Below are 25,328 nucleotides of genomic sequence, written 5' to 3'. Positions count from 1 at the left end.
TATTTTTAGCACTACTTTAACACTTTGAAACACAGAGAGTGTAAAAGAGGAAACACAGAAGTCGACTTCCTTCCTGTTTCAGTTTTCTTCATTTAAACTAGGAGAAGAATAGATGTGAGAAACTGAGTGGGTGTCATCATGTCTTAATGACTTTTTGCCCTGACTGGGGAAGAGCAGATGATGTATGATGCAGTGAATGCTTTTAGCTATAATCTGGGCTCAGACAGCAAACAGCAAACTCAGACCAAACAAAGTAACATATAATAGTAAAATCTAAGTAGGCTAAATGTTTGTGGTCCTGATTAACCCTACAGTGTGGGGACCACACAGAGATAGTAATACCTCTCTAATCTTTGTTAAAAAAAACAAAATTATTTTTATTTGAAAATGTCAAAATGCAGAAAGGTTTCCCTCACTCTTAAGGTGCTTCACGATGCCATAGAGGAACCTTTTTTACTGCCTAAATGGACCCACAAAGAACTTCTCTGTATCACAAAAGGTTTTTTGTGGCGAGATGCTTCTTTAGATTATAAAAAGGTTAAAAAGAGATGGTTCTTTAAAGAACCTTTGACTGAATGGTTCTTTGTGGAACCAAAAATGGTTCTTCTATGGCATCGCTGTGATGAACATTTAATGCACCTTTATTTTTAAGTGCTGCTGAAAAACAATAGAACCATGCCCAAAACACAATAGAAAATTAAATGGATGAAATGATTTTAATGGGAATTGTATTGGATTTAATGGACACTATAATGGTATCTACTGGTATGTGATGGATTCTATTGGTGGGGTGGTATCTGGCAGATGGGAACCAATAGACCAGGGCTATTCAATTAGTTTGTTATGGGGGCCAGTTCATGAAAAGCATCCCAAATGAGGGGCCGGAGAGATATGGCTTGCAATACGAGGGATGACACAACAACAATAAGAAATCTGTTTTATTTTTTCCCAAATTCATTTTTTTCTGTTTAAATTTTTCTGGATTCTGTGTTTTGCGTCCTTTACTATACAATATATTTGCCCACATGAAAAAATACTTCAGTATACTACCACTTATAAACTATTAAAAAACCTGCAGTAGATACGTTGAACGATACAGGGAAAAATAAAAACAGAAATACATTTTTTTTTAGTCTACTTAAATGTAAGTAATATTTTTTATAATAAGTTCTAATTTTGTATAATTTTACTAGCACGTTTACTTTAGTTTACTAGGGCTTTAGTTTACTAAAGTAAATAATATACTCAATGGTTGAACTATAAAAAAATCAAGAGGGATGGTGTGGTAAAATGTGGGTGTGTTATAACTTGTTCAAGTTAACCAGACTTTTATTTTGACGGGTCGCCGCAAAGGGTGTTTGGTTTGACAGTTGCTTTTCTCACATGAAACAGTGAAACAGGTCATGTACATGCGTTCTCTTAAAGCTCCACGAGCACACGCAAAACAATTGCAGATTACATATTTACACACCATCTGAATATTTCTAAAATTTCTCATCCACAATTTGAAATGTACTTTTTGAAATAATACATTTGCCATATTCTGTGCCATTCCGCATTATACAGCAACATATGCCTGGATTCCATGATTCAATCATAGGGTCCTAAATTAACTATGGGAGCCTGTATGTTGTATTATTGCCCCATAAGGCACCCAAAGTTTTTTTCTACATTTAAACGTGCTGATATTGTATTTTAAACTGCACAACAAAAACATTGGTGCATTGTAAGACGCCCAAGCAGGCTTTTCTACATTCAAACATGTTCATGTGTTGTATTTTAAAACGGCATAACAAAAAAAAAGAGAAATTCAGTGAAACAATATTAACCTACAGAGACGCTGTTCTCCGACGAGCTATTCTCCGCCCTTGCCTCTGTATTTTTGAAATGGTGGGGCTATTCGTGCTAGCAAAATGTCAGAAATGAAACTAATAAAAGTTAGTCCGTCATCTATGGCGTTATTGTAATGACAAATGTCGCAAGCACATTATTACAAGGCGAGAGCGCATTCTTGTAATACGAGCGCGCGAATCTCAACGCTATTACGCCGATTTCCTTTGCTCATGCACAAAACTGGACGCGCGCTTTCAATTATACGCTGCTCTCTTATGAATTTTCTCTCCTCTCCCTCAGTGAGCGGGTGCGCACTCAAAATGCGTTCCGTGTGTCCACGAATCCTTTGGTACTCTTGCTCTCGAGAGGTCCTCCTGTGTGTTCCAGGCATTATAGGCTGTCAAAAGTAGTCAACCAATCAGGGATAGGCTTCCACGACGGGCCAATGAAAATGCGACCTCAACTACAGTAGGCCTAATTGTTAAAAATGCTTGATAAAAAGAGTTGTTTTTTGTGTTCTTTTCTACAAAAGTGTCATGTTAATGTGTAATTCTTGTAAAACAGTATATTGTAAATTGCTGAGTTTCATTCTTATAAAATCTTTTAATATATAAATCTTTTAATGAGTGGATTCTTGTAAATTACAGAAAAAGATATGTGATGTATTGTGATATCGGCTGGGTACGACATAAAATAAGATCAAAATAATACCTTTTTTTGCGTGTCTTTTATTAGCACCCGCTAAGTTTAATGTGTACAGTAAGACACATGGTAAGTACAGCGTGTGTGCTGCGTTCTCCTGGGCATCTGTGCCTCAGATAAGCTTCAGGCAGCACTAAAAGCAACCTGCTGCATCTATGAACCTCTGTGTCTTTGTTCACTTGTCCTCTGCTCTCTCGCTCTCTCTTATACACACACGCGTGCTCTCATGAAGTCAGAATGAGAGCACTCATTATGACAGGCTTTTCTCCGGCGAATAAAGGATTGTTAGTGTTTGTGAAATGCTCGTGGGCCCAGAGTGAAAACATGAAAGGAAGATGGCAAAAAAGAGAAACGCTGGCAAATAAAACGTGCTGTGTACTTGCAGATGGCATTTTGTTTAACCTATGTTATATCACTTGCTCTCTGAGACCATTTTGGTAGTTTTTATGTTTCACCACCGGTCTTAAAGGGGTCATATGTCTTTGTTGCTTTATAAGTTGCCCATGCATGTATTAGACACGTAAAATTGAAAAATTAAAGTGTCGGAACAAATGATGCATTCTATCTAAAAGCGAATGCTCACACAGACCTGCCTGAAACGCCTCGTGTAACCACACCCCCACAAATCTACATCAGTTCATGGTATGATTTGACTAAGACTGCCCAAATGTATACGCAAGTAAGGTGGGCGTACCTGTCAGTACAATTGCGTTGGAACCTGATGTTCCAAATATGGTAAGAGCCGTTACATTTCCGTCACACGCTTGCAGTATTCAACCAATCACTACGCACTGGTTAACTGGCCGATCATAGCACACCTCGCTTTTCAGAGCGATGAGCTTTGTAAAAAATCTGCTTGTTTCAGAGAGGCGGGGCAAAGGGGAGATACAAACATGCACTGTATGTGGAAAATACAGCGTTTTTGAACCTTAATTCGTGTATACGCATCGCATTACATATAAAACAAACTATAATATTTGTTTTAGCCATGTCATATGACCCCTTTAATTAATATAGAGCCTTACAGTATCAATTCGGATGCACCATAAACAAAAAGCTTTTTGTTTGATAAAGCCATTGTGTAAATACCCAATTTATAAATGTATTTGTCACCCATGTGTCCAAAAACAAAGACGTTATGGTGTGGCTGGTCATGTGATCTAAACATGATAGTGTACTTGCTCCATGTACTGTAGAAGAAAACAGCTTTTTCAAGGGAGTCTTCCCCTTAGTAAAAGTCACATTGTACTACTTTTTTATGCAAAAACGTCAAACTCTTTCTATCCACCTGTATTCCTCTCTATGATCGTCAGTCCTGTTATTTAAATGCTCGACAGTCTTTCTGTCCTCTCGGCATCTCTAGACAAACCAGAGATCCTTCAGGCCCCTGTCAGGCCCTTCTTGTCTCTCTCACTCTCTCTCTGTTTCCCTCTCTTTCTCCTATCTACTCCCTCTCTCTCCGCTCCATTGCCCTAATGGACTGTCAACTCAATGATGTACGATGCTTTTCTAATTAGGTTTTCAAGTTCAACCCAGAAAAAGAGAGAGGGATGAGCAGAGGAAGAAAAGCGAAGTGAATAGGGAAGAGAGATACATGAGAGAGAGGCACTGTAAGGTGAAAGCAATAATGAAAATAAAAACACCCCACAACAAAAAAAGTGAAAAGAAATGAAAGGATTTTGTGTTAAAATGAGAAAAAGAAAATCTGAGTAATTTTAGCAGACAATCAACTCTCAGGTGCTCTCAAGAGTCATTTCTAAAGAATGAAAAAGTATAGCAACCATTAGGGGTATATTTATAGGAGATGATTACATTTTTTTTGTCTTTTATTTGTTTTGTTTGGCTGCAAAGATATATATTTTTAAGACCAATCATGTTCCTTCTAACATTGGCAGATTTCTGAAAGAGGATTACAGTAAACATCATCAATTAATATTACCTCAAAGTTGATAAGTTTGATAATGTCTCCGGAAATTGTTCATATGCTTCAATAAATAAGCTATATCCGTTTTTTTGGACAATCAGATTTGTCTCCATGAGTTCCTGCTCTCTCTGTTGCTTTATTTGCCATCAGCATGTCTCACTGTCTTGAGTTTACAGCTCTCTTACGCTACAGAGACCTGCAGAATCCACTGGAACAGAACATCAATACAAAATGGTTTAAAGTCAGAATGGCTTTACAGATAAGGGACAGACATACTGGCTATCCTTTTCTCGCATTACTCTTACCTAATTTAAGAAAACCAACGTATCATTTAGCCCATAAAACAGTGTGATGTCAATTGTGGTGTTTTTAGGCTTGTTTGTTTGCTTTGGTCGGAAACGCAGACAAATTTCTCTTTGGTAATATTTGTTCATAAAAGTCAAACATTAACAAACATTTTCTCTTAACTGCATTGTCGCTTGCCAAGAGAGTTGGGCAAGAGCTCCAAATTTTGTTGTGGCTTTCTTTCTGTTAATAGTTTGAGGTGGGCAATCTCATAGTTTTGGTGGGCCAAGAAAAACTTGCTGTTAAAACAGCCACTGGTAAAGCATTTACAAATGACATGATATGTATGTGATATATAAAAATATTTAGTCAGAATACTCCTAAAAGGCTTTTCATGGAGAAAGATTTATGGAACCAGATGGTATAACAGGAGCTAACTGGATGACATAAATGTAAACGCGAGAACTGACGTTTACTTCAGGACTCTGAGAAGTTAAAGCTGTATTCCTTCATCACACACATCTGACATACATTAACAGGTGATACCAGGCCTTGTTATGAGAAACAGGCCTTGACCATCCAACAAAGGCTGTGAGGTGTCTTGTCACACCAGCCATTAAACAGCCATTAGTGGTGGGTTGTTGACTACATTCACTGTGGGTTGTTCTTAGACACCACATAAGGTCACCTTCCAGGAAACACAACAAAGGATAAAAACACAGGGTCATTCCTAGACACATGATACTATCCATTTTTTCATGTAATTCTACCGGGGATTTGCAGACGCACAATGACCCTTGACCTCTTCTTTGGGATGATTCTGCATAAGGCTACTGCACGAAGGTCAGTCTACAGTGTGATCTACAGCACTGTGGAAAAATGTAACCTATTACAGCCCTCTTAACATCCAGAACAGAGCATGGCCTGAATTTTGTCGTTTTTAAAGATGACACCTGGCAGGAACACTGCCTCATGTTACTATAGTCTGTTCTTGTTTAAAGGGGTCATTTTACGCGGCTAAAACGAATATTATTGTTTGCTTAAGATGTATTACAATGTGTATGCACGATTTAAGGTTAAAAAACGCTGTATTTTCCACATACCGTGCATGTTTGTATCTCCTCTTAGCCCCGCCTCTCTGAAACGCGAGGATAATTAAGCTCATCGCTCTGAAAAGCGAGGTGTGCTATGATTGGCCAGTTCACTACTGCATAGTGATTGGTGGAATACTGCAATTGTGTGACGGAAATGTAACGCCTCTTACCAGGCTGTGAATCTGAAGCGCCAGACTAGTGATGGGAATTATGATTCATTTGAGTGATTCGTTCTTTTTCAGTTAGTTCACCAAAATGATTCATTCAGATTCGTTCACTAATTCGTTCACCCAGCCAACATTGCTATGTGGGCCCCATGTGGGTTATATCTGGGCGACATGGGCTCCACATGGGCATGGGATAAAAAAGGGCAAAATATATGGGCCCCATGTGGGATTACAAATGTGGGTCCCATATAGGTTTGCCCTTATGGGACCTTTATGGGCTGCATGTAGGCACACGGATTTTATGCTTAAAATACATATTATGCCTTTAAACTCCTTTAAATGCGTACATTTGAACATTTGTATGTGGGCCCCATATGGGTTTTATCTGCAATGTGGGCTCCACGTGGGCATAGGTTTAAGATGGGCAAAACATATGGGCCCCGTGTGGGATACCAATATGGGTCCCACATAGCTTTGCCCATATGAGACCTTCATGGGCTCCAAGTGGGCATATGAATTCATGCTTAAAATACATTATGCATTTGAACTTTTTAAAGTTCTTATATTTGGTTGATAATCCTTTAAAACATACAAATATCTCAGATATTTAGGCTGATTTTGTTATGTATTTAATGCAAATGGAGTTTCTGGAATATTTTTGTTAATTCATTCAATAAGCCTGTATCAGTATTTTCTTCCTTTCACTATCCTAACTGTATGAAAATCAACCACGATAGATAAATGCAGAAATCCAGGTCAATTTACATGAGTCTCACAAGCGACGTTCTTGCTCAATGTGATAGATACTTTCGACTTCGTACTTAGCTGCGCAGACCGACCGGCTCACATCACACTACCGCGAGATCAATCAGGAAGCACTTGCCTAGAAACGATGTCGCAGTATCTTGATGTCATAACCCGATTGCTTTCCGCAGGTGATGCATGGAGTCGAGCACACCCCTGACCGAGAACACTTTGTTCCGCTTGACAAAGTAGTTCTCCTGAGTTTTGGTAGATTTTTCTTATATCATATAAATATTATTTTGTTGAAAATGTTTAATGTTTAAATGACAGCTATTGATTTAAGTCAAATAAATAAATCAAACTACAGAGGAGTTTCTTTATCGGCGGAAGGATATCTTTGGCAGAGCAGTGGCGCGCTGGCAACTCCACCGAGCAGGAAGTTTGACGAGTCGGGACTGGAAATAATAAAAAATAAGAAGGTAAAATTCATATTTTCTTAAACGTGTTTTTGTTATCCGTGTTATCAAGCACCGGGAACCCTGTTTTGACCGTCATTTTCCTTTGCACTTTGTAAGCCTGCGTGTACCTGCCATTTTTCCACCTGAGGTCAAATTGAATTGACTTTACCACAGCCTATGACGAGTGACACTAATTTACGATATTTAACCATTTAATGCCATTCTTTTTAATTCCTCAGACGTCTAAAGCTCAAAAGGCTTATGTCAGAAACGATGTAACGTTAGGAAATAAATTGTAATCTGTTCTGAGACCAGATTTATGCAGCCCGCGCTATCGTTGTCTGCTGCCTGTGTAAATTAACGTTAGTGCTAGAATGCTAGTTCCCATTACATTTTCAATACGTTAATGTGTTCTTCAAGAACCTTGTTTTTTACTGACAATGTACATTATATAACACGGATTTGTTGTATTTGCGTGATATTTCTGGTTCGTGTAGTGCTAATTATAAATGAAAAGCCTGAGAAAGAGTTCTCAGCGTAACGTTACCAGAGAGTGGTTGACAGCACGACGTGAAAATGTCCCACCACTTATAACAATGTATTAAAATATGGGTGCATTACTAAAAAGCACAAATCTCATGACATGACAAAATTTCTCCAGGATTTAAAACCCACTCGGACCCCAGGGGGTTAAATGATTGATCTGCACATAGATGCAGCATCTTTGCCTTCATTATGCAGACTACACATAACAGATTGTTCATAAGATTATATAGTATATACTGTACTTGTCAACTAATAAATCTGTTATTGTGAGGTGATGCATTTTTGAATTGTTTGACATTAAATTGATAGCATGTAGAGTACTCATTTGTGCTGTAAACTATGTGATGCTGGACATATCAAATAACTGTATTTGTGTTCTTCTGTTACAGGTGTGGACTGAAACCACTGGAGCACGAGACAGGGAAATGCAGTCTGGCACAAAACATCAGACTGTCAGCAGTTTAAGCGTTCAAAATATTTTTTGTTCAGTTGAGTTTAAAGTACCCTTTCTAATCTGAAATCTATCAAACTATTTTGAATGAATTTAACATTTAAGACTGTTTTTAAGGTTGAGTTAAATATTCTGTGTTAAGGATCAGAAAATTATAATAAATTTGATATTGAACATCCATGTGTTTTTCATTTTCAGAATGCACCTATTATGTTTATGATGTACAGGCAAATATATAGTAGTAGACATATAGGGCCTTGGTTTAATCCACATGGGTTTTATAAAGTGGGACCAATATGGGCCTTATGCATGTTTCCCACTTGGGTCCCACATGGGCCCCACTCAGCTACGTAGGATTCATATGGGCTAATTCACATAGGGCCGACATGGAACCCGTGGACAAACCCACTTGGGGCCCATGCCTCAAGCCCATATACATTGGCCCCACAAAAAAATGTTGGCTGGGTCAGTGACCATTTCTATAATATGCCAGCAGGTGGCGAAAAAGTTGTGTTATGTCAACGAACGTATTAATGGACGTATAAACTGATTACAGGCTTTATTAAAACGTGTGTCTCTGATCTACTCATTAAATAAATAAAATTAATCTAAATAAGTGGTTCAGATGACCAACGCACAAGGTTTTTCTGCATAATTAAAAAGTTAATTGTTTGGTCATTTACACATTCATAAATCTGGGATTATGATAAACGTGAAGTTTATGTATTTTAAATAAACAAGCGTGCAAAGTAGCCTACCTGTAACTGCGCTTTGCATCCGCTTTCTGCTGATTGCTGAACGAGACTCACATGCTAAATGACCGACCTACAGTGTACTGTACACTCTCGTTCAATTCGTTCATGAACGACATGTACCAGTTCGTTCAATTCGTTCACGAAAGAGATCTCTCTCTCTCGTTCAGACTCAACAGCGACTGGGTCAGTGTGGGTGTATTCGTTCGGTGGACTATCTAACCAATTACACGTCCCTTCGGAACTGGAATGCTATTTGCTGAAGTGACGCGAATGAGAGCTAACCAATACTTTTTTGTTTTACAGTTTTTAGAGAAGTGCATGACATGAATTAAACGTAATGAAGTCGTTTTTATTTGAAAGTACAATAAATGATACAAAATGCACACAAAACACCTGTGCTTGCAGTACAATAACTGAGTAAACAGGGCTTGACATTTTCCATGCAATAAAAATGACAATGTTAAATTTTCCTTGTTACATTTAACCATCAGCTTGCATTATTTAATTATTTTCGTAAGGATATTTACATTGTGTCCGTTTCTGTACTTGTTGAACAAGAGACCTCATCTTTCATTTCGTTTACGAGGCAGAAGTAACAGCTCGTTCTTGAACGAGAATCAGCGGGTCTTGTTCAGACTCAAACACAGGCTCGTTCAGTGAAGGGCGTATTCGTTCAGTACATTCAACCAATGATATGCTTTGTCAAAGCTCACTCTCGAACGCCATTGGCTCGTGCTTTAGACACTCTTTTAAACCAAGACGCTCTGTGCTCGAGGGAGAGATTTCAGTGAACGAGAAATATGAGTCATTGCATTTCGTGAACGATTCGTTCACTTGAAAGATTCGTTCAAAAAGAACGATTCGTTCACGAACGAAACATCACTATAGAAACATCACACGCTTATAATACGCGACCTTGGGCTTCTTTTTCTGTCAAGTCGCGTTAAAAAATCACTTGTTGCGGGTTTTGGGGCTTATTTTAAAAAATATGGTTGCTTGTTCTGAACCTGACAAGCAACTTTGTTTCTTTACATCTATGGTCGCTGTTTTGTTCAATCCATTAACACTGTCTGCTCGAAGGTAGGCTTTTTGTACTACATGCGGCAGAGCATAACATCACAGCACTGCGAGAGCTACTTGAAAGCATACAGAGACGTCTACTGTCGAATCACTCTCGCGGCACTATGATGTCACGCGCCGATTGGTCTGCGCGGAGCCGCAGAAGGTCACACAACATATCTAAGCACGTAAAACAACATAGAGAAGCCAAGAATGTTACAGTGGTCTCTTCACTTAATCATCGGCGCTCTTTGGATAATCGGAGGTAAATATACTAAACAGATGAAGTATTCACTTAAAGATAAAAAGCTTTTTATAACCGTGCTACATCATTAAACATGTTAAAAGTGTAGATCTGCGCGTTTGGGTACACAGCGTTATTCAAGCCTAAGCACGTGTGAATAGCGTAATTTGTCCTCAAACATACCGCCTCCTTTCCCCTACCAACTAAACTAAATGTATTACATCTGTCACGATTAGAATGAAATGTGAAAATGAACGAAACGTTCAGATCTGATCACAGTGCAGCAAACGGGTAGGGAGGGATGACCCTATTTATTAGGCTATAAGGTAAACATCAAACATTTTTATTGTATTAAATAAATGTATTGATCATTGCAGAATATAATTTTAAAAAGTATACATCAAATGCATATAGTTCAGTTTTACTTTATTATAAATGTGTGGCTGTTACAGCTATGTTAAGTGGTCATTATATCTTCTTCTTTTCCATCTCTCCAGGCCTATATTGCTCACATCAGAGATTTGCAATTCATTTTTGTAAAATAATTTATGTTTGTGTTTTTCAAACAGGGTAGTGTCAGTTTAAAATGACCCAGGCTCGTTCATTAATAATAAATAATTGATAATGAATTACATTGATGATCATGAATAATGTTGGGCTTGTTTTGGGCTTGTTTTTGGAGCTGCAGTTGCTTATGTGTCTTGCAAAAGTTGTCCTCGCGGAGTTTTAACCGATGGAATTGCCCCACTTTTTAACAGAAGCTGCCGTGCATGGCCAGTCTTGATCGCTCCCAGATTAGTGAAGCACTGGAACAGTGTTGAAAATAAAATGTAACCATTCGTTTTTTGTTGACTCATCTTTTGGCAGAGAAAACAAAGAGGCTTTCTTTTGGCAACGGAACACACAGCGTCTCCACGACATGGCTGCTCTGGCGGCGGTACAATGAGATTTACAAGACCGCCCCCATTACTTGCGTGTAGATTTGGGCGGGTTTTAGTCAAATCACTCCACGAGCTGACGTCAAGTTGTGGGGGTGTGGTTACATGAGGCGTTTCAGGCAGGTCTGGGTGAGCATTCGCTTCTAGATAAAATACATCTTTTGTTCCGACACTTAAATTTGTGCAATTTCACGTGTCTAATATATGCATGGGCAACTTATAACACACAAAAGACAAAGAAAAACACGTACTTCCGGCGAATGACTCCTTTAAGCTAAACGAAATGTGCACATTCCAACATTCCACCAATATTTTATCTAATAGTAGCTCAAAACACATCAAGCAACCGTTTTTTTTTGTTACTGTATATTTCCCCAGTGCCCCACCCACCCGCACAGTGAGTTGCACTTTTCACTTCTGTTCTCTCATTTTTAATCATGCTTTGTATCTTTTTCCATTATCACAGAAGGTTTTTTTTTTTTCAAAAAGATGTTTTGTATGGCCCTTGACTAAATTCTGCTTTGTCATTCAGTTACGCAAAGTCTTGCTATGTTTCCTGTTCCTCATGAGGCGACATCAGAATCAGAATCAGAATCAGAAGAGCTTTATTGCCAAGTGTGCTTGCACACACAAGGAATTTTCTTTGGTGTTGGAAGCTTCTAGTACAGACATTCAATACGATGACAATACAATATAATATGATTTACATCGTGTCTCACACTTTTTTAAGCTGGCGTACTTGAATAAAGAGCCACTTTTGAAACAAGCATCTTTCTTTAAGGTATAAAATCACAGCTGACTACCCCTTTGGGATCTTTAATAGCTGAAACTGATTTTATAGTAAAAATCCTAATAAATGTTGCACACAGGTCTGTTTTGCTCCTGTCATCATTGCTACATGGGTCACTTCCTTGTTCGGTCCAAAGCCTTGAGGAAAAGTGGCTAATTAGGACTTTTCTGCCATTCTCTGTCTTTGAATGCCTACAGACGAATGTCTGCATCTCTGAGCTCACAATAAACACAAACAACACACATGCTTTACTGTAAATTCTTCCTGCCTCCAGTTGCTGCCCAGAGTCAGAAGTCATACGAGTCTTATGTATGTATCTCTTTACCCCTTAGAGAGGAAGAAGCAGAATAGGGCTATCTAACACAGAGTATTGACACAACACACTGATAAATGAGACCCTCAGAGCTTTCACTTGTTACAGGATACACATACATCACTGTTACTGTCTCTTTTATTCACACACACACACGCACACACTCACCGTACTGTATGAGATATCCCAAAATGCAATAAAAGCTACCACATCTTTTTTTCTAGGATTAACAACAGCAAGTAAATCATTTCTTTCTATATTTATAAACATTACAAGATGCATTTTAGGAAGTGGCTTAGTAATTATTATTAGCTTTAAACGACAGGGCAGTCAATGGGAAGTCCCCATTTAGATTGTAAACATGTCTATGGCAAGCATATTATTATTAATGGATGTGTTTAGCTAAATCAGATGTGCATGTAATTTGATGGCTTTTATATTAATTTAATTTAACTTTATTCATTTAATAATCAAAAAAAGTTTATATATTTGTTTAATTTGAATATACAGTAATTGTCCAAAACCGTTAACTTTGGTACTTTAAAATAGGCTATGCTTTTATAATGATCAATTTGCATTAATATTCCAATAAAATTCCCAGCAAGGCTCATACATTTTGCCTGTGACACATACAAAATATTTTGCACTTCACATGTTTAAATGTCAGTGTGTGCAAGTCAACAGCCGGTAAAACTGAATTCAGTCAGGCTGAAATGACACAATTAATAATATTTAACAGGGTTTAACGAGTATGCTAATTAAAGGGAAAGCACTAATGAGCAGGAGGAAGAAGCATGCAGTGTTTGCCGACACTGATCTGAGCACACACACCATTACTTTTCATCAGTTTTAAATGTCAGATTCTACAAAGCAGCATTAGCACATGATTTGTCAGAGACTATAGCCTGTCTGATGTATACGGCACACAAAAATCAACGTTTCAACTTGGTTGGCTACCTTTACACAAATTCAGAGTAAAGATGCAGAGTTTTTTTTTAATTGTACATCTGGTGGAAACATATTAACGTTTTTAAGCTAGCAGCTGTTAGCACGAAGACATTATAGGAAAAATTAAGTTGATTTGTCTGTATCTGAGATAGAAATTCTGAGATTTGTTTAAGACTTCCAAGGAGATATCCACAGAATATAGCAGAGGTGCATATTTTACTTTCTTTTTTGAGATACGTGTGAAATAATCTGTACTTTCTACATTGCACAGACAGAAATTCCGGTTATAAAATCCATTAACATTTTCTTTGTGTTTCTTGGGCTGCAATCGGTCAGATTGTATGGTAAACGTCAAAAGTCTGTGATATAGGCTACACAATGATTCAATCAAATAGACTTTGACATGTTTGTATAAATCCTCTGGCAGCTGATGTCCGACAATTTCAAATCTTTGTGCCTTTATCATCACATAAAAAGTGTGTTTCTCTTCAAGAAATGTTTTCTATGAATTACAATTTTTTTAAATAATAATCAAACAGTATTTTATGTATATGAGATCATGAATGGAATACTGTTAATTTCCAACTATTTAATGTAGAATTCGTAAAGAATTCAAAGTATTTCAACATGACATATTAGTGTCATATTAGCTGTCTAAGTAAATGAAAATGTTAACTTAATAGGCATCTATGTAATGGCCTGATTGAATTAGTTCAGCTTCATTGGCTTACTGATACTGACTAATATCCTGCTAATTTCATCAACTATGCACTGAAGATAAGTGAAACTGACTTTTGCTGATCTGCTGGGGCGGACTGGCCATCTGGCGTACCGGGCGTTTTCCCGGTGGGCCGCTAACGTATGGGGCCGGAACGGAGGCTGTGGCCGCTAACGCATGGGGCCGTAACGGACGCGTTTGCCGCTAACGTATGGGGCTGTAATGGAGGCATTGGCCGCTTAGACGGACATATTATAAATGCCAGGGCCGATTTTTCTTCCCAGTCCAGCCCTCTGATCTGGGATCAGGTTCAGTTTACTACAACTAGGATCTAAATAATCACATACACAAAGCCAGCCGTTTAAACCCACTCAGTATGTTTCAACTGATATGAGGTCAGTTTTGACATTTTTAACTGAAAAGACAGAGATGCTCAAATGTCTAGATGCGGGTTTCAATAAGAAAGTAGACGCGAGGTCTGTTTTAAAGGAAACTTCTAGCCATATTACTACAAAACTGCACATGATGATGATATATGATCAATGTTTGAAATCTGTTAAGTCTTTAAAACTGTTCACTGGGTCAAGGCCAAACAGTGTCAGAGGAGTATATCTATAACCTTTGCTCTGTTATGATGACACCCAACTTTCATCCTAGAAAACAGGAGGTCTCAATCTTTAACAGTCACATTTTACACCCAGGATCTCACAAAGGGTTAAAGGTCACCTGACACATAAACTGAATTGTTGAGAGTGAGAAGCACAAGTGAGACACACCTAATTCTGTTGTGCCTGCAGGGTTTGTTGCCAAGTATTATTCTTTCAAAGAAAAAAAGACCTCTCTTAAATTACAGAATCACATAATTTCTGTCCCCAAAGATAAAATTCCAACAGCACTTGATTGATTTTATCTGAAAGGTGAAGCTGTTTTCAGGGTTCGTTTTTATGGGAGCAAGTTGTCCATTGTTTTCTGGTAAATCTTCATAGGTATTTTGCATGTATAGACATTATTATTAATGATATATGTTGGCCAAATGGTTTGTTATTTTTGTACACTATCTTTTACTTTTTTTCTATGTGTTACTGTTTAAATTTGCTATAGAGTGCATATACTAGTCTGTTTAATGGCACATTCCATTGTGACATCCTACCCATATAGTGTTTATTGTGTGTAAAAGATATGTCCTCTTCAACACTGTCTGCTCAACAATTCTGCACTTCTCATTTTATCACAATGCAACACAACACTAACAGATTTAACAAGGCCATGTGAGGAGTCAAGGGTCAGTGTAACACTATGTGAATTCAAAAACACACTGAACCGTACACTGCTTCAAATCAATTTTATACTTAAAAACCTTTTTTATTATTATTAAAAAAGTACATCTGCATCCCTTTTGTAGACTAGATGTCGTCTGTGTAGCATAATAATCTTGCTAATGACTGTCTCCTATCCTGCTGCCCTTTCAGAAATAAACATTAGTCCAAACTGACATTGATATTATACATATGCTGTACTAGTCATGCCAAGTATTGACCGGATGCTGAACCACGAGCGACTGTCCCCTGGATCAATATGCAGTGCTGCCATAACTCTGAAATGTGTGTGGATGTGTGTGCAATGCATATTGAGCTTTTCACTGTAACATGAATCTATAGGATGTGGTTTCCAAATCTGACTACAGCAACTATATATTTTTTCTTACAGAAATAAAGCTACTAGTAGGCTATAAAAAATATACATTGCACGAAAGAACTTAAATTTGTTGTCGATTGTTGTTTTGTTTTACAGCGTGTGCACTTAAAGTGTATTTATCCCTGGCCCTCAACAACAACAAAAAATGCTCAAAAACATTCAAAATGTATTTGATGTGTAATTTCCTTGTCTTTCTAATTTCCCTAGGCTACATCTTACCTTGGCTCGGATTTGACCGGAGGTGGATACTTTTCGGATGAGTTTGTGCGAGGTCTCCTCGGGCTCCCCGTCGCTGTCCGATGATTCGTCACCCGCTTCAGCTTGAGAGTCCGGAGAGGTCAGAGACTCCCGGGTCTCCCGGACATAAAGGACGTTGGGATTGAACTTCGAGGCCATGACTGCACTCGATTTTCACAGCACTCGTCTTCTCTTTTGCCAAGTCAGCCCTGAAAAAGGTACAAACATCGTTCTGAAGCGAGTAACAGTATTGAATTCCAAGGAGACATCTTCTGCTTTCGCTTTGCCTGAGCAATACTACAGCGAATTCAGTTCCTATAATGAACGTGCTGAGGCAAATAAAAAGGGAACGACTACACGAACCGAAAGACGGATAACAGCAACAGGCGATTATTTGTCTATTGCACAATACAGACAGTGAAACTCATTGGCGCTCAGAATCGATACAAACCGACCCGTCATAATCCACAGCTACTCGCTGTCAGGGCTTTGAGAGATCCACGAGCTCACTGACTGTTGCGCGTGCATTCATGGTCAGCTGCGTATCCGCTGCGCTCACAATCATTCGATTCGGCGACATACATTATCACCTTTCTCGGTAGTAATAATTGACTCGACTCCTGGCCCCACATGTTCGCAAAATACTGCTTTAATGTGTCTAAGTGTATTAAATGCGATTTTTCTCCATTGGACTGCAGGTCAATATTTTCAATAAAGATCAAATAACAACCTGTTATGTTGCCGCGCATCGGCTGTCTACATGCGTCCATCGGCAGGCAACGGCGTTAACGAGCAGGTCGCTTTGCAGAGCAATAAAGAAAAAACACCAGAGGCTTAAAGCGACAAATAAACGCAGGCGTGTAACAACCTTTGGATTTGAAGAGATTATATTTACAGAGCCGTATGTCTGACTCAGAACAAGCAGCGTGTCCTGTCTTTCCAGGCAAAACAGTCGCGTTATAAGCAGCGCATGTTCAATGCAACTCATCGTATTATTTCAGTCTTGCACCATTCGGATGTATCGTCATTTAAAGTAATCTGTTAATTGTTTCATTCGTTTGATGCTCTCGGCGTCCCGCTCGGCCATCACTTTTCAATTGACAAATAAGACCCAACTGTCACACTCACACACGATTCCCTTTGCGGCTGCTGTGTCCATCAAAGGAAAATGTAGACGTGGGTGGTTTGTTTTTACCTTTGTGATGCAGCGTCTGGCTCCCGGTGACCCTTCTGTGTGTTCTTGTTGCTTTTGATGTGTTCTCGCAGCAGCGCAGTTAGATGCTGTCAAACGCGCTTCTGTCGCGCTCCACGCATAGCATCGGATAAGATTTGAATAGAATGGGAGGGGTAGACTACAGCGGGCTGCGAGACCGTCTGTGTCAGCACATCTGGGGGGATTTGCCAAAAATATCTTACTTTTTTTTCCGAGAGAGATTAAATAAATGATTGCATTATCTACTTGTTATCTACTGTAACAAAACTTCAGATTGTTGTAGGATGTTATAGGAAGAGGACATCGTGGACGAAATATGTGATTGTTGCTACATGTCGAGCTCAATGGAATTGTTGTGATCTTTCAGGGAGTTAAAGTTATAGCGAGTCGGGATCAGTTAGTTTTATTGTGCTATGAAATATTTCTGAATTGCGCGCAACAGAAGGTTGGTGTTAGAATACAGAAGGTGTAATCTTTTTAAAATGTATTTCTTGTTTTGCATCTGCATCCATCCACAATATTGAGTTCTGATTGAGGCTAACTTTCTTGTGTTGGAAGAAGGATAAAAAATTGCAACAAAGGTGCTTTAAAAATAAATACAAACCTGAGTGGAATCTGTCAGCCTGTGTAAGTTTTAACGTTCACATCACGTTGTTTGAAACAACCTGAGGGTGAGTAAATGATGACAGATTTTTCATTTTTGGATGAACTATCCCTTTAAGGTAAAATGAAAACAAAAATCATGAAGTAATAAAAGTAATAAATGATCATGTTTCACTTAGCCTTATGGAATTTCAACATGCAATGTGCTGTCAAAGTGTATTTTTATTACTTTATGTGAATCCACCCCTCTCTTAAAGGTAAACTTTAATTAATCATTGTAAATTTGGATATGTTTCTTGTTAAATCTCAGGTCAGTTTCCTGACTATAACTGCTAATCTGTAAATTACACGTTATACAAAAATGTTTATGAATATAGAGGCCCCAACACACAAACTCCTGAGAAATACAATATTTTGGGTGCAGCTTTTTGCTGCCACCCAGCGGCGAAAATTCGCTCTATTTATATCACTATTTATATAATTCCCAATTAGATAATTATCAAGGTCACTCAGCTCTCAATACAGACATTCAAAACACATCCAACGTTTTATATATACAGTAAAGTTCAATGTAAAGTCTGAATTCACAACGTTTTGCTTTATTAACAAAGACATCCTGTACATTCAAAATGCTTTTGAATGCAAAGCTCTCTATGATCCTGACTGAGAACGTCATAAACTTTAAAGGTAATATGTTTTTTTTCTCGCTTGACAGTGTTGAGAACAAGCTGCACTTACAATGTGTATATTTATAATACAATCAATGTTATGATTTAAAGTAATGAAATTGACATCAGTAGCTTTGTCGCAGGTATAGCCAGTTTAGGCTTCAAAAATCAACATAGTTTATATATTATTATATATAATAATAGTTATGGTATATTATATAAGTTATTATATATTATTATAGAAACGCATGCATATATTTAAAAAATCATATTAAAATGAATTTGTTAAATGAGTGTGTGTCACTGCTTGTACACAATGTGCAATCTGGTCCATGCAAAAGAATCTTTCCGCCGTTTGTCGGTTGCCATGAGAACGCTCCGCAGAGATGAAGTTTGCCTCAGTGAGCTAAGATCAATGTAGAAACAATCGAGAGGGAATATATTGGAAAATGTCAAGGTTGTGCATATAAGATATAAAACAAACAAACAAGGAAACACACAGGCAGACAGACAAATAGACACACACAGACAGAAAGATACAGTAGATAGACAGATTAAACGGTTTCAGTCATTCTGTTTTGATACTCCACCTGGTTACTTTTATTTCAGATGATGGAACATGGAAGATTCTCTTTGATCATCAATAAAAGAAACTTTTTGAAAATACACCACATTTCTCTTTGTGTATGTGTCCTTGACACCTGCGATTACAGATGTAAAATTATTGACACATTCACATTTACACTGTGCAGAGTCCCTGTAACAAGCTTTTGTACTGTTTATGTCCCCTTTGTATTGTCTTTGCAAGATGGACATGAATAAATATTAAAACATGTGGATTACTGTCTCAAAGGAACTGAATAGTAATCATGCAAAAGAAGGAGACTGAAGCAGGATTGTAATATTGTAACAGCAGAGCACGGGGGAAGCAGGAGAACAGAAATTGCTTTTTGGGTGGATTGTCCCATTAAAGGCGAATGAGAAATTCAGTTAAATGGAAAAGCAAAATGACAGTGTGCTTGTTAAGAACACGTCAAACCTTTTTCTACCAGACTCTCACCTTCTAAGAGGGATAATCTGACAGGGCATGACTGTATATGAAACACAGTGTAGCAATCTCCACATTCTTCTATTTCTCTGTCATTTTATGTTAGAGCTGATACGTGACGCTTTAGACCAATTTCACATGCATAAATCAATATATGCTGGCATTAAGCATTATTTGTTCAATACCCCATTGCAAACCTCTGAAGTGCAACAATTTGCAGTAACTAGCTACATTTTGACATTTGACATAACATGCTAATTGGTTCAGTAGTTGAGAAATATTATCGAAAGATCAATGAGTCATTTAGAACAATCCCAGTGGGCTCTTCAGCAGAGTGAACAACAGTCATTGCCCTTTTGCTAATGTTAAGATAAAGTTGAGATTAAGTGTGCTGAGTGATGACCAAAACGTACTGCTTTACAGAACCAAACCAGATGTTTCAGGGTCATCTACTGAACAAAATATTTCAGATACTAGCTCTCTATTTCCTTGCATTTAATAATCCAGAAATCTTGCTGGCTGGCCCTTCTGATCCGCTTTCATCATGTCATCATCTTTTCACATCTTCACACAGTCCATAAATACATAAATGCCCAAACCCCTGCTGTCTCCCTCTTAAGGCTAATATGAAATGACATGCTCCCATCGGTCAGAGGTGGGTAAAGCTACAGCATGGGAAGGTCTACTCAAAGTGGAGGCTAACACTTGTCTCTGACCCCCTTGGGATTAGTCTTCCACACAGGGGCACCTGCTGCTCACTCAAACCAGCCGAACCCCCGCTGGGTATGAGTTAACTGCCACAGGTCCTGTTGGATGAGGAGCAGATCTGGACAACAGTGAGAGTTTAAGAAGTATATAAGGAGAGCGAGAGCAAAAGAGAGAAAGAGTGATACGCAGTAAACAGTGTATAATGTATATATAATGTCATACTGACATTATTAGATGGAAGAACAAACCCGGATATTTAATTTAGGCCAGCCGCATCACCAGCTTCAGCAGATATGAATGTGAACACACGCTAACTTGGCTTTCAAAAACTGCTTTGAGGTAAAGCATGTAAGCTGACCTTGAGGCTGAAGGTTCCGTGTGAAGCAAATCCACCTCTTTGATTTTGCTGTCTGCCTAATGCAGTCTCTCAGTTTAACACTCAGAGATGGGAATACTTAAAGGTCCAGTGTGTCATTTTTGGGATGATCTATTGATAGGAATGCAATATAATATATATAGCTATGCCTTCAGAGGTGTATAAAGAGCTTACACAGTGAAGCGTTGTTTTTATTACCTTACAATGAGCTGTTTCTATCTACATACATCGTGGGTGCCCTTGCATGTAATTCGCCATGTTTTGTCAGCCGTCGTAGTGTTTCGAAAGGGAGGGGTGGAGTGAGAGGTTGGTTGCAATTCGCAACCTTGCTGCTAGATTTCACTGACTGGACCTTAAAAGAGATCACAGAGTTCACAGAGAAATGAAAAATTCTGTCATCATTTACTCACCCTCAAGTTGTTCCAAACCTTTATAAATGTTTTTGTTCGGATGAACACAAAGAAAGATATTTGGGAAAAAAAATGTTAGCAACTGAGATTTCTTGGACATCATTGACTACCATAGTAGGAAAAATGAATGCATCTTTTTTGTTCTTAATGAGATATTTAGAAGAATTTAGGAAAGCAAACCATTCTAGGGCACCTTTGACTGTACCTTTTTAATATTTCCTTCTATGGTAGTCAGTGATGTCCCAGAAATGTCAGTTGCCAATGTTTTTCCAAATATCTTTCTTTGTGTTCATCAGAACAAAGAAATTGATGCAGGTTTGGTACAAATTGAGGGTGAGTAAATGATGACAGAATTTTCATTTTTGGGTGGAGTGTCCCTTCAAAGGGAATGAGAAATTCAGTTAAATGGAAAAGCAAAATGATAGTGTGTTTGTTAAGAACACATCAAACCTTTGTCTACCAGACTCTCACCTTCTAAGAGGGATAATCTGACAGGGCATGACTGTATTGGAAACACAGTGTAGCATTCACCACATTCTTCTATTTCTCTGTCCTTTTATGTTAGAGCTGAAAGGTGACGCTTTAGACCAATTTCACATGCTTGAATCAATATATGCTGGCATTAAGCATTATTTGTTCAATACCCCATTGCAAACCTCTAAAGTCCAACAATTTGCAGTAACTAGCTACATTTTGACATTTCACTGTAAATTCGTATGTAATGGAACTTTATGGTTTAGCATCACAGACTCAGACTGACTAAATGTCATGTGATGAAAGTAGCAAATGTTATAAGAGATGATGTAATTGTGATTGCTGTGGGTAAATCTTTACAGATTTATTTAAATGTCATTAAAGGGATAGTTGGTAACCGGACAATAGTGGTACCCATTGACTCGCATTGGTTTTGTGTAAATACAATAGAAGTGAATGGGATCTGGCGTTGTCTGGTTACCAATATTTTTCAAAAATTCTTCTTTTGTGTTCTACAGAAGAAAAGTCATAGAGGTTTGAAATGACAAGAGGGTGATTTTTTGGGTGAACTATCCCTTTAAGGGGTGCATTTATTTATTTCACACATAAACCTTACACTGTAACACATTTCTGTAGTTTTTACAGCATTATTACTGTAAAATTATCAAATCCTTACTGTAGAACCTGTATACAGCAGGTTTCTGTAGATCTGCAAAGCATTGTGGGAAAATTTTGGTGGCGGGAAAATTCTACAATAAATATGTTTATGCTGTGAATCATTATACAGTAATTTTTAACAGATTTTTTGTCAGAACAAATCTGAAGAGACTCGACAGATTCTTCAAAATCTTGACTTCAGTAAAGTATTTTTTTCTAATTTTTATCATTATTTGTTGCTATTATTGTTTATTTAGCGCAGTTTCCTCTTGTCAGGTTATCTGTGCGTTGTATGAGTGAGCTGGGACAGATAGCGAGAGAACAACACAGACATGAGCAGGTATGATAGCGTGTGCATAAATAAACGTTTTGCTCATTTAATGATATATTTTCTTATCTGGCAAGATTTTATTGATAACATCTTCAGTTTGGCAAAGGATTCATGCTGCTGGATAAAAATAAACCGGAATTGTGGAACTTACAGTAAATATATTTATATTGTGAATCATTGTACAGTAATTTTTAACGGATTTTTTATCAGTACAAATCTGAAGAGACTCCACATATATTATTTGTTTCCATTATTGTTCATTTAGCGCAGTTTCCTTTTGGCAAGTTGTCTGTGCGTTGTATCTTTACGAGTGCTCAGCCTCTGGCTGCTGGGAGAGATAGCGACAGAACAACAGGCCAGGGGGCTTAACGTTAGCTGGTAAACTAGCGTGTGCATATTACTACAAAAATAAACGCTTCGCGCATATAATTATATATTTTCTCATCTGGCAGATTTGATTGATAACATCTTCAGTTTGCGAAGGAAGGAGTAATGCTGTTGGATAAAAAATAATCAGGAATTGTGTCCGTGTGTATGTGTGTGTTTGTGCGTAGCCATGTGAAGGAAACCGATAAGTTACTGAAGTGTGCTGAGCTGAAAGAAAACGCAATAACAGGTAAGTTAAGACTTTTAAAGGGTAGACAGTTCATATGCTTTATAAGATCCATTGCAGGGCAAGCTGCAGCAACCAATGTCTGAGAATGTGTGCAATTTGGGCTTTGTGCAAAAAATGCCCTCAAAATTCAACATAAAAGGCCAAAAAACGCCCTTGAATAATACAACTAAAAGTGTAATAGCTGTTACGATTGAAATGAAATGTAAATAAAGTGTCTTATTACATCTAATCACTGCATATTTCTTTTACATGTGTTATTTACAGCGGTGAGCCTTACAACCTGTCAGTCTCGGCGCATGAACGTAGTGGCCAATCAGAAGTTTAGATGAGTCACCGCTTATAAAAACAACAGGTTGCAGATACGATGCAAGTCAGATTCATTTATTAGAATGGAAGTTTAATGCAGTCAACTTCATTCATTATAACACGAGATTATAACTGCAATCATTTACTTTTTCAGTTATGAGTTTTTAAGTTTTGTTTATTCCCGGTTTGAAAAAAAATTCTGCTATGCTACTAAAAGAAGATGCATTAGGCAAAAACAGCAATACCACCCATGAACCATTTACATTTATGCATGTTTTTTGTGCAATCCCTGGGATCGAACCCACAATCTTGCGTTGTTAACGCAATGCTCTTACCACTGAACTACAGGAACGACCATTTGTCTTTATAGTCAATAAGAATGAACTGTAAGAATGGCATGCTAAACAATTTTAACATATTCTATTATTTGACAATAATAATGATGAAAATATCAACAGTAATATTAAGCAGGGATGTTATTTTTCAGTATAAATACGGATTTCCGTATTTTTTGACCTCGCTGGGATCACCCGCGTAAATTGCTTATGTGCGCGTGGTAATCATACAGCTGGCCAACAGGATCATTTCTACGCTCTCTACGTCATGCACACACTTGTTATAAATGCTGAGCGACCGCTTCATTCAGAAGAACATCATTTTGGGATTTATCTTTGTTTCCAGAGATTCCAAGCAGACTAATAGAAGCCAAACACGGCTGTTCTGGTAGGCTACTCAAAAATGTGTGTGGTGTCATTTTTAATTAAGTGGGGAACTGAACAGCGTTTTGTAACTTATACAGAAAACCCCGAGTCTGGAAATTGAGACGTCTATGATATGATTTAACATTAAAACATTATCTATATACAGAGACTAAAATAGGCCATTCCGTGATTTGATGGCTTGAAACTATACAAATGGCAACTATACAAATGGCCGATCTAGTCACTGTAATTTAAACGCGTTTAAGTCTCTACTGAAAGCATACATTTAAATGATCTAAAACCGCAACATGCAGCGTTTGCTTGCTGTATGAATGACGTAGATGCGCCATCTAGTGGCTGTGTATGGAAGTCTCTTAAGGCCACAATATTCTTTACTTTTTGTTCAATTATTGTTAAAGGAGTTATTGCTGATTACAATAAAATTTAAAGTAGGCCTAGTATAAACTACTCAAGGGCCATTTGTAAATGCCATCTTATTTGACATTAGCATAAGATATTTGCACAAACCATCAACCTATTTTATTAAATATTGTTTAGGTGACTGTTAAACTAATAAACATTTGATTCTCTTAATAGGACTAGGTGGTATAATTCCACTATTTCAGCACAATTGAAGTTCCCAATAGGACATTTCCCACGCCTTATGCGTGACAGGGGGAAGCAGTCAAGAACAGACGGAATTGGAAAATTATAATAGTTTGTTTTTGTGTTGCTAAGTGAAAAATATCTATTTTTGGCAAACAGTTTCCTGTTTTTAATCATGTAACATTTAAGTGTATAATGAGTCTATGTCTTTTTTCTTTTACTGCAAGGAAGAAGACTCCAGTTCAGGAAAAACATACAGGACCAGAGTCAGTTACAAATAATGTTTTTTTCAATGATATATTGTATAGATCTAACAATGTAGTTTTTTATTATAAACATTTATTATATCATTTTAAAATGATTGTGTTTTATAAATTTCTAATTTTAATTTTACAAAATAAAAAAATATATTTACAAAATAAATAATGTTTACATGTTTACAATCTATTTTTATGCCTTTATGCATTGTCACATGAGAAATGTTGTAAGTCAATAAATGTAATTTTTGTGGTAAAAGTGGTGTCTTTATTTCACAGTACACAAAAATTAACGCAGTAATGCGTGTTACACTAGTGTAATAATTGCTGTGATAAAGAACACATCATTCTAATGCTCTAATTGCAATTACAGAACTGTGATTATTACTGTAATAAAGAATTACAGTATTTAATAGTTATTGTGATTAAACTTACAGTCAGCATACTGCGGAA

At 37.6% G+C, this 25,328-nt stretch overlaps 1 protein-coding gene across 4 annotated transcripts in view; it reads right to left on the bottom strand.

Moving 5' to 3' along the window:
• The window catches only part of si:dkey-172j4.3 (diacylglycerol kinase delta), a 79,097-nt gene extending 61,867 nt beyond the window's left edge, over positions 1–17,230 (bottom strand). For 3 of the 4 annotated variants that reach the window (XM_057320536.1, XM_057320789.1, XM_057320706.1), the window contains exons 1-2: positions 17,097–17,230; positions 15,884–16,110 (exon numbers count right to left, since the gene is read on the bottom strand). In XM_057320536.1, the coding sequence (XP_057176519.1) occupies positions 15,884–16,060 (177 nt within the window). In that variant the 5' untranslated portion in view covers positions 16,061–16,110; positions 17,097–17,230. Of the gene's footprint in view, positions 1–15,883; positions 16,111–16,631; positions 17,006–17,096 lie in introns of those variants that run through there. The other variant, XM_057320617.1, reaches the window with a different exon arrangement.
• Positions 17,231–25,328: the final 8,098 nt, after the last annotated feature.

This window comes from Triplophysa rosa, linkage group LG1 (genome assembly GCF_024868665.1).
Source record: "Triplophysa rosa linkage group LG1, Trosa_1v2, whole genome shotgun sequence".
NCBI classification, from domain to species: Eukaryota; Metazoa; Chordata; class Actinopteri; order Cypriniformes; family Nemacheilidae; genus Triplophysa; species Triplophysa rosa.
This window is presented reverse-complemented; position numbering and strand designations above follow the sequence as displayed.